This window comes from Nelusetta ayraudi, unplaced genomic scaffold (assembly GCF_046127955.1).
Source record: "Nelusetta ayraudi isolate G7.1 ecotype Tasmania unplaced genomic scaffold, CSIRO-AGI_Nayr_v1 ptg000070l, whole genome shotgun sequence".
In the NCBI taxonomy this organism is placed as follows: Eukaryota; Metazoa; Chordata; class Actinopteri; order Tetraodontiformes; family Monacanthidae; genus Nelusetta; species Nelusetta ayraudi.
In genome coordinates, this window is record NW_027466120.1 from 1,401,759 (window position 1) to 1,412,280 (window position 10,522).

General features: G+C 45.9%; 1 protein-coding gene across 5 annotated transcripts; it reads right to left on the minus strand.

The window, feature by feature from the left end:
• Positions 1-133: 133 nt before the first annotated feature.
• znf362b (zinc finger protein 362b) lies at positions 134-10,103 on the minus strand. 5 transcript variants are annotated; one of them, XM_076042395.1, is made up of 9 exons: positions 9,927-10,103; positions 8,041-8,104; positions 7,562-7,793; positions 6,794-6,898; positions 5,229-5,547; positions 4,318-4,542; positions 4,095-4,173; positions 3,836-3,994; positions 134-2,509 (listed from the first exon to the last, which is right to left on the minus strand). In XM_076042395.1, exons 2-9 carry the CDS (start codon positions 8,101-8,103, stop codon positions 2,393-2,395), a joined length of 1,299 nt encoding a protein of 432 aa, XP_075898510.1. In that variant the 5' UTR covers position 8,104; positions 9,927-10,103; the 3' UTR covers positions 134-2,392. The 5 variants fall into 5 exon arrangements, with proteins under 5 accessions (XP_075898510.1, XP_075898507.1, XP_075898509.1 ...); XM_076042392.1 differs by having other exon boundaries at positions 7,562-7,820; XM_076042394.1 differs by lacking the exon at positions 9,927-10,103 and adding an exon at positions 9,632-9,822 and having other exon boundaries at positions 7,562-7,820.
• Between the last annotated feature and the right edge of the window lie 419 nt (positions 10,104-10,522).

Here is a 10,522-nt window from a genome sequence, read left to right on the forward strand (position 1 = left end):
TTTTTTTTTTCTTCCTTTTTCCTCTTTTTTTTCTTTTTCTTTTGAAACACTGATAACCTTAGTCAGACTCCTCAAGTCTTGGCGGTGCATATTTTGAAGTCGTCTAGAAACTTTATATGAAACCACAATGCAAGACGGGGGGTGGGGGGGAAAGTGTAATAAATCTACACAATATCTTTTCAGAGAGAACATGGGTAAACAGTTATCATTACAGGTTACAGCTCAGGAACTCCATGCGGAAAGAAAAAAAATAAAAACCCTCAATAAAACAAAGCAACCAAACATCGAAATTAAAAAGTGTTTACACGATTTGGATACTGCAGAAGAACACAATACAGAGTAATGAGAGTGGGATGATTAAACAGTTAAGGCTTACATGTATATAACTGAGATAAAACATGAGTATTAATAACGTACAGGTAGACTAAAAATTATTACAGTAAGATCATATTACCAAACCCCAAAACAGAAAGGGTGTTTATGAGGACGCACAAAGCAGGTTCTATAGATGAGCAACGTGTTTTACAGTACAGCAACATGTACATATTTTTTTTTTTTATCCCATTTATTTTTGTTGTTTTTTTTCTCCGCAGAGAAGAGAAGAAGAGGCAGGGTCTGTTGTTGGCGTTAAACGTCTGTTTCTTTCAGGCCAGCGGCTTGAGTTAATTATATTCTTTTGAAAACATACTATATACTGTATATGTATTTTACATTATTCTCACTTCCATCTTGCACTGTGATGTCGAGCCATAGCACCTTGTCTCAAGTGCCCTGAAGAATACAGGGCGCCCTATTAGTACCGTCCAGAGGTTAAAGTTACAGTAAAAATGACAACAAACAATACTGTGTACAGCAAAAGAGAAAACAAAAACCCCACAAGGAATACTAATGAGAAAAATTAAAGGAAGTATCATCTCGACATGAACTCTGAATAAATGACCTATGGAACATGACTTATACTGCAGTTTTAGTCCAAATGGGTAAAGCTTATTTAAAAGAGAACATCTCCACTGGGTCAGAGTCGCCGTACAATAGCTTCACATTTTGGTCCGACGTTAAAAAACATTTCAGCTAAACAAGCTTCGACTTGAGGGAAAGTGGACACCCGCCAAGATTGGTTTTCTCTCCAAGCCTCAACATATAAATGTAAGCTCATACAGTAGTGGAGAAAAGTTTTTGGACATGTAAAAGAATTTAGTTTGCGTATTCTTATTTATTTATCACCAATAAACAAAACAAAACAAAAAAAAAACACTTGCATTTTTTTTTGTGTCCGTCTGATGCAGCCACAACTTGTGAAACAAAGATTTTTCCACAAATACTTTTTCCCCCCACAACTGTATTAAATGTAAATATATGGCACTAGTTTATGTAAGTAAAATGCGAAAGAAGCAGTGTTATTTTGGATCATACGCTATATATGATCATAAAGGTGCCACAAGCGTCAAATATGGAGGGAAACAATTTTGGAAACTTCGAAACATTCATTCATCTTCCCTTGCAAATTGCTTTTTATTGGTTCCTCCTCCCGACGTCGTCGGTACAATCATTAAAATTGCCATCTAGCGATTGCCTTTCCTTTTGAATTTAGAACGACCCTGTGAACGTGAGTAAAAAAATACAAAGAGCAACGGAAAGAAAATAAAAGGGACTGGTGCTCATACACAGTCGGTGCTCTTAGCTGCCACATTTAATGCCCGTCTGGCATTTCCATCCCAAACAAATTCAACCAATTTGACCCAAACAAACCACGAGGCCTAAAAGTGCTTTAAGATTATCTTTGGATGTTTCTAGAACACACCCGGCAAATTCATCTTCTCCCCCTCTCCTCGCTCTCTCTCTCTATTTCTCTACTGTTTCACGTTTGTTTTTTGTTTTTGTTTTTCCAACAAGGGTGAATTTCGTCTGGCACATTTTTGAAACCCATTTCATGGGAGAGGACATAATTCCAAAAAAGATGCTAAAATAAAATAAGAGAAAGACTAAAAAAAAAAGAAAGAAAAAAAAAACTTCCGATGGTCAATGCATCCGGCGGTTTACATGACGCTTACGAAAGTGCTTATTCATTCTGACGCAAGACATTCTCTGCTGCTCGATCCAACACCTAGCGCTTTTGTTACATTCACAAAAATATCGCTGTGCTCCGTTTTTGTTTTTCCTCTCTATCTCTCTCTCTCTCTCTCTCTCTCAGACAGACGGCTGATGGATGGATGGATGGATGGATGGAGGCAGCCAGGTTCGACTGAATGCTCTTGTCAGCTGTCATAATGCTAATGTAAGCCTGATGTAAGGTGGCTGAGGGTGCAGGGGCCTCACGCGCTCCGGCCGCTGGACTCCCGAGGTCCCAGCGCCTTCCGGGGGGGGGGTGGGGGGGGGGTCGGTTGGGGGAAGCTCAGATGAGGGAGATGCGGATGGGGATGGTGGGGGACGCGCTCCTCTGAGGCGACTGGTGGGTGACGAGGTGCTCCACCACCGTGTGTTTGGACATGTGCTTCATAAGGTAGGTCTCCTACACAAAGAGAAACAGGAGAAGTGATTAGAATCATTCTTTCCTTGGCCACAGTCGACTTCAAATGGGTGGACTCGCTTCAATCAGCTGTTACGCAAAAAGAAAAGGAAATGTCACGGGGGCGTCGACGCCGGTGCGTCGGCAAAACAAACATGAGCAATTTTAGCTGGAAAACCCCATATGAAGTATGCTAGGTCCAAGTTAGCACGTACAGTAGGAATCCTGTGCAAAACAAGACACACTTTAAACCAGAGGCCCTTGCGTACACTATACTGCACACTCATCCTACCATATCTCGCTTATTATGCAGAAGTGTTGGGGAAACACCTACAGAAGCAACCTACAGATACTAAGCATTATGTAAAAGAGAGCACCAAGAATCGCTAGTGTAATGAAGGACATCATGATCACACCACTGCACTGCTTTTAAAATCTCAATCACTGAAATTCACAAACTTAGTAGATCACAAAACAAATTGTGTAGATGGCAGGAAATAATTGACTTCCTGGCAATATTCAGAAAATGTTTGGATAGAGAAGGGGTTTGACTTAAGAGGGACTTTGAATACGACCAATAGTCCACACTGCTCTGAAAAGCATGTGCATATCTGTCTGTGGGCTGAAGCTGTGGAACAGTTTACCTGATGAGATTTAAAAAAAAAAGTGCAAATATTGTTCAATTTAAAAAATGATTGCAAAAACCTTATCCTAGAGAGGTCTGGGCTGGAGGGTTAGTGTTAGAGGGTGAGTAATAATGGGTTATATTGTATTTTTCATTGAGTTGTTTATTTGAGTTGTAAGGCTCAATGGACAAATTTAATTAGACTATTGTAATTACAAGTGAGGGCATCTATAAGCTGGTTAGCTTTAGCCTGAGCCCTTTGGGTCTGCCACATGATTTCTTTGTTTTCTTTTTTCTTTTTTTTTGCTCTGAAGGTTTGTATTTTTGCTGCAGATTGAAATAAATAAATAAATATAAATATTAATTTTGAGTCGAACTATCCCTTTAATTCCCAGAATAGTCTGCTGGGCTTTCATAGATGAAGCTGCTGGCAAACATTTTGATGCCTTCTATTTAAAAACACTGGAATGACTTTGTTGTCTTGCTGTCTGAGGAAGAGGAGGAGAAGGGGGAGTAGGAGGAGGAGGAGGAGGAGGAGGAGGAGGAGGAGGAGGAAGAGGAGAGGGCGGGGGCGGGGGAAAGAGCTGCTCAGCCAGCTTCGCAGCCACAGGAAACGTAGCCACAGTCAGGCGCGGGTATCACCCGTGGCCATCGCCTTATTGCCGGCGCTCTGAGACGGCGCTCGCTCTGGCGGTTTCACTCACTGAGGTGTACGCCCGGCCGCACATGCTGCAGCAGTAGGCCTTGGCGTTCTTGATGGCGTGCGCTGACAAGTGGATCTGCAGCGACGCCGAGTCCGAGTAGGCACGGTAGCAGTTGGGACACTTGTACGGCTTGTCTTTGTTGTGCTGCCTCTGGTGAGACTGAGAGAGAAAGAGAGAGAGAGAGAGAGAGAGAGAGAGAGAGATCAAACATCGCGGCAAAGGCGGCCGTTATCCTTTTATTAGGTGTTGGTCTTCTCACCTGTAGGTTGGACAGCTGGGTAAAAGCCTTTTCACATCCGGGGTGAGCGCATTTATAAGGCCGGTCGCCAGTGTGGATTCTGCGTTTGGCGGGGGGGGACAGTCGATAAGGAAAAGGTTAGCACGGCGGCATGTCGAAGAGCAACATCACAGCAGCGATTGACAGAGCGACGTGAGAAGACCCGGGGCATCGCGTCACATGACCCGCAGCCCGGCGATCAGACCTGGTGTGCTGCTGCAGGTGCGAGAGCTGCCGGAAGGAGTTCTCGCAGTACGAGCAGTGGTAGGGCTTGATGCCCAGGTGTATGCGCAGGTGCTGAGCCAGGTAGGAGGCGTTGGCGAAGGTCTTGGTGCAGTGGGGACACTTGTGCGGCTTGGCCTCCGTGTGGGACTTTGAGTGCATCTGCATCTCCGACTTGGTGAGGAAGGTGAGCGGACACACTTTGCATCTGCGTGGAGAGACACAGCCGGTTGTTACACTCGACCACATCAAAGCAGAACCTTTGAAGTGTCGAACTGGTGAAGGAAACCGGGCCGAGCCCACAGCCACTCGCTGAGTTTTGTGGAAAGTTGGCAAAAAAAAAAGAAATAAGTCATGAAATCATAATCAGTCCTCCAAAGCAAAAGGAAGAAGTTGGTCGGGCGCCTCGGAGGCAGATCACCGAGATAGCAGCGTGACTCAGTGCCTCCAAAAACAGACTGCTCATCCTCGAGAAGCAGCGAGGCTGACGCAGATGGCCCCGATTACGCTAACCTTTCATTCCCATGCAACGTGACAACATGGCAAATAAAATCTTTTGAATCTTATCGGGCGGCTGCAATCAACACGCAAACCGAAACAATGCAATAAAAGGTTCTTGACGACTCCTGCAGCCGGATTTCCCTCCCCGAAGGACACGTCAAATTCAGACGTGCTGTTCTCTGGAATCTTTGCTGGTTAATCTCTGCGGTAAACGTGCGCGCGTGCGTGGATTAAATTAAACACTGGGTTGAAAATTTGAATGTTTGTTTACCAAATTTCTCAGAATTTGGATAACAGGAAATTTTTGCGGATGAAAGATGATGGATGATGTCTTTGTACAAACGCTCGTGGAGGGACAATAGTGGAGGTCAGGAGGTCAGTGTGGGCCCCCACCTGTAGGTTTTGCCCTCTTTGGGTGCAATGGTGATGCAGCCCTGGTCGGCCAGCATGGGGTAGGGCACCACCAGCAGCGGCCCCGACGTGTTCTCCGCTTTGATCTTCTTCCTCCCGCGTGGGGCTTTGGGCGGCGGCCCCAGGAGTCCGGCCAGGCCGCCGGCTTTCATGTGGTCCATGCCGGGGCCGCTGGCCAGGCCGGAGATGATGTTGAGGGAGGGGGCGCCGCCCAGCCGGTTGTGGCTGCTGGAGGTGGGCGTGGTGGGCGTCAGGGCCTCCGAGACGCCGTGGTTGTCCGGTCGGGACGAAGGAGCCAAACCTGAATAAAATTGAATAGGGTTCGTCACGTGACCGTTTGAAAAGCGACGGCTGCTCGGAGCAGACGGGGAGGATAAACAGGATGAGTGGTTGTGAAACAGGAAAAATGCTGATTATCCCCTCGTATGTTGGCGTGTGCGTGCGTCCCTCAGGGTTGGGAAAACTAAAGAACGTCGTCTGATCCTTGGGGGCTGTTGGCACTTTGCTCCCTGCTGCATGGCCTGTTTGTTTGCTACTCTGAGCCTCAGCAGACATCCAGGAAAATGTTTTATTTGATGTGCTGCACACTTCTCCATTCGGAAGATGATTAGGGCCAGATGACCCCCCCCCCCCCCCCCCCCATAAAGTTGATGTAAAATAGACAAAATTTTGTGACTAAAATTGAAATTATAACAAACTAAAACCATCAATGCAGCCACTGATGGCCAAGCCGTATGGCTTTAGTCTGTCGTAGCCATCCATGCGCCAGAGCACATTGGGTCCTTCGGTAATGCCTGCGCCTCAGACGCCGGGCTCGTCTGTGCTCCACACCTTCAGGGTCAATTCACTTGATCAGTTGTCTGATTGTACCTTGCGATACAACATAACCTCGCTGTATGACAGCGATATCCTTGCATCTGCCCATTTCCAGCTATCTCGTTCTGCGCAAAGGCGGAAACTTCCTCAAAGTTTGTCTGGTTTTATTCTTCTGAACAGATGTCAAGTTGGACACAGTCTTTTCAATGTCGTAATGCTTATTACCACACTGTGTTTGTGTGACAGAAGAGCAAGGATTTCCTTGTTACTACACCTAATTTTGAAGAACAATTTTACAAGTTGTTCCACAGAAGACATGTTGTCAAGTGACCAAGGTGCGCAAATGCCATAAATTGATCTTGAAATTTCTACTTTATTCACAAAATTTCCACTTTATGTGCGACGACTTTATTCATGAAATTTTGTCTTTTTTAACATCGACTTTATTCATGAAATTTTGTCTTTTTTTTTTCTTTTTTTTTTTTTTTTTACAAAATTTCTACTTAAATTCAAAATAAGAACTTCAACAAAAATCTCCTTCCTGTAATATTTTTTTCTCTTCTTGTGGCCCTGATCCTCTTTCGTATCTCCAACTTCTTGAACCATATATATTCCTCATCTCAGCAGGTCGACATGCTGCCTGCCTAAACACACCACTAGTCCGGTGCTGCGAGTGAACGTCGGTGTGTGGGACTGTGAGGTGACGGCAAGCGGTCCCGTCTCTGCAGCACCTGAGCGATGGTTGAGCCGGCTGGCCTGTTCGCTGAGCTGTCTCATGTGCCAGTCTTCCCACAACCCCTTGGCCTTCACCACTGATTTGTCGTCCATGTTTCCATCTGGAAGGAGGAGGAGGAGAACGATGAGAGTTTAGCAGCGCAATCACACCCGCCACATGTGAAAAAATGGTGAGCAAGAAATTGATTCTTAGTTTCATGGCATTTTAAATGTGCATAGATCTTTGCTATTCATCCTGGACTGCAGGGTGACAGCCACACATGCTTAATTATCTTGTTATGCACTGCAGGTTCTGCAGTTTACAGCCCTCTGTTTACAGCATCCTACAAAAAAAACACTCATGCTATAAACGCTTTTGTTTTGACCTTAAACATTGAATAAGACAGCTGAACTGGGCCGGAGTGTTAAGTGAGGCCTCAGAGCCCTTTGTGACATAATAAAGAGCTTGATTCCAAGGGTTAGCACACACTTTGTGACGAGCGGAGAAACATATAAAGAAGTCAAGGATTGACCTCACTGACTAACAAACCCTTTACTACTGCACTTAATTAGGTTATCCACTCATCCCGTCGTGCTAGCTGTCAAGCTGTGAGACGATCGTCCGAAATTTGTGACAATCACACATTGTCACAATTATATCTTTGGTTGCACAGCCAGGAAAACAACTGCACGTGAGCATCTTTCTAAGAACCACAACGACGTGCAGGGCACAACAAGATGGGGTGGGACTTGACGTGCGACCATCCAGCTATCAAGGCTCGTACCTGGTCCGGAGCTGGGGCGAGTGTGCAGAGCGATGTCGGACTGTCCGGAGCCCTGAGGCTGCGAGTGGTGACCCTGGACCTGCTGCTGCTGCTGCTGCTTGAGCCCCGGCAGGCTGTGCTGAGCATTGGCGTCGGCCAGCGAGGTGGACACCAGCAGGGTCTGCTGGGAGGGCGTGGAGGTAGGCGGCAGGTGCAGGGGTCGGATCTTCTCGGCCATCAGCTGCTCCTTGATCTTGTTAATGAGCACCAGGTTATCCAGCTGAAAGGGTTAACGGGTCATGCTCAACAGACAACAGCCACCGTGTGTGAATGTCATTCACGGCCCCGCGACTACGACAACGTGGGAAAAAGCGGCGCAGCCGTGCGCTTGTGTTTGATCTGCTCCGTTGCGGTGCCGAACGGCGGAAAAAGACATTCACACATGGAAACAAACGGCAAGACAGGTGTGACGGTCGTCGCGTGTTGCAAAGTGGACGTACCTGGCCTGGCATGGATGGAGGCGGCGGCCAAAAGTACGGATTGTTGAATCGAGGCTCCGCCATTCTGAAAGAGGAACGGCGTCAACTAAAGATGAGCTTACAACTTGGACTTGAACCGACGAGGTGTCAGCTTCATATTGCAAATGTTTAACTATTCTAATGACAATGTGCAGGCAAGACGTGCAAAAGCCAAAAAAACACACACAAAAAAAAACTGGATGAGGGCGAAACCGCAAGCAACTAGCAGGTTTTGTGTTTCATCGAGAAAGTGTGCTTCCTCCTTTGACCATTGACGCAATGGTTTCAATCGCAGCTACCAAAATAAATGCTGTTAACCACTGAAGAGTTTTAGTATTCAATTATCTGTATAAACAGTTAACATATTTGTTCAAATGTCCAAAAAGCAACGCCATTGTTTTCCTTTTGCATTTTCATGGAGAGGCTGGGCTAAACCAAAAAGGAAATGAAATGAATATGTCCTACAGTTTTGGGTTCTGGGTAACGCAAAATATGTTGAATAGGCTTTTGCATGAGTACAGGGGTAATCATGTGTAAAATCTCGTCCTTTGTTATTACAGACACACTTCATTTGCTAAAACAAAAAAAATAATAATAATCTTAAAGATATATTCATAAACGTCGAATACGTGACCTTTGGTGTGAATTCTGCGATTTTTTTTATTTTTTATTTTTTTTTAAATTCACCGCGTATTAGAGCGGGTTACAAAAAATGAAATTATTGAACAGAACACAATGTCTAGCGATAAAATGATCTCGAAAACAAAAAAAACCCCACGCCATATCCCTTTATTCAGCCTGCCTCTGTCGTGCTTATTCCAACAGCTGTGTATAAATTAGGCCCGCGGTGTCACATTTATGTGCACTCGGGTCAAACAAGCTAAATGTCAGCTAAATCAATATTTTTGTCCCTTCTAAAATAACATCGCGACGAGCGTTTCGCCCGGACATGCAGCTATCTCCGTCCCTTTTGTCTGAGAGCGGATTCCTGAAAATAAGAGTAGGTCGCTTCTAGTCTCCTCGACAAACGCAAGAAAATAACAGTTAAAAACAAAACCCAAACAAACTTTCTAATCGTTGACTTTTCGGACGTGTCAGCCGGTGCGGGATCACCAGTGGACCCGCCGGTGACGGAGGCTTTTTTTTTTTTTCCCCTTCCGTTTTTTTTTTTTTTTTTTTTTTTGGCGTGGCGACCCAGACATTCTCGCACAGTTTCTCTTTAAACATTTCCAGACAAAAGGGAAACAAAAATGGCAGCCTTATTTTTATAAGGCGGGACGCCATATTCTGCAGAGTCCCCCCCAAAAAAATTTCGGCCGTGTAGATTTCTCTATTTGTCGGGAGCGGCCGCCGCCGCGGACACAAAGGTGTGTTTATCATGTCAGCGGCGTGAATGATTGTTTACGGCGAATTGCAGGTTTGAATAGCCCGGCCTCCCCACCTCTGAAAAAAAAAAACCTGACACTTCCTACAACAGCCATGCTCTGCAAGAGGGGGAAAGGGGAAAAAGCAACGCACGGAAACGGACAAGCGGCAGGCTACGACCCCCCCAAAAACAGCAACAACGACTCACGCAACCGATGCGTTAAGGTCAAAACACAAAACGTCTCACGGCGGCTCCGCCGCGGACACACACTCAACCCAATTTCACTTTTTTAGAGCAGCGGGTGTTTTTTTTTTCAACCTCTTTCCCCACCAGCTCATTCTGCAACTTTTGGACGAATCAAAGCGCAGCTACTGCGTTTTTTTTTCCTCTTGCACGATGCACGCTTCTATTTTTTTTTTTTTTTTTAAAGGTAGCCGCAGCATATCGGAGGCATGCACCTCGGTCCACACACGAAAAGACATGCAGGGTGAAAAAAATATACCTTGAGTCCCGGCTGCAGATATTGTCTTGCGAGTGGAGCTATAATAAAAAAGGTTGATGTTCTTTCTGTCTGCCTCTCGTCGGACCACCGCTTCCGGGTCGCTTTGTTCACTTCTGGGTGCCGCTGTAGCGCTTCGCTACGGCGCGCACATACATACACACAATGTTGAGAGAGGCAGGGTGTGTGTGTGTGTGTGTGTGTGTGTGTGTGTGTGCGCGCGCGCGTGTGTGTGTGCGTGCGGCTGCGACGTCGCACTCGGTCTGTTTTTTATTGAGTGTGCACGTCGCCGCTGCTTAATTTAATGCACAAAATGGATGTTGTAGCGTTATTTGATTGCAGCGGCGGTTGCGCTGCCGGGTTTGGATGCTCCGTGCTAGCGCACATCTGCTGCGGGGCTCTGCGAGGATCTCACGCTATTCCGAGCCGTCCAATGGCACGCACAGGCAGCAGGATCGAGCACATCATCACACGCACTCACCGCTCGATGGCAGTTTTGCATGAAAATGGGTGAAAGAATGCAAAATCTCAACATGTCTGAAAAAAGAAAGGAAAATCAAGGCCACGCCCATATTTTTTTTTTTTTTTTTTTTTTTTCG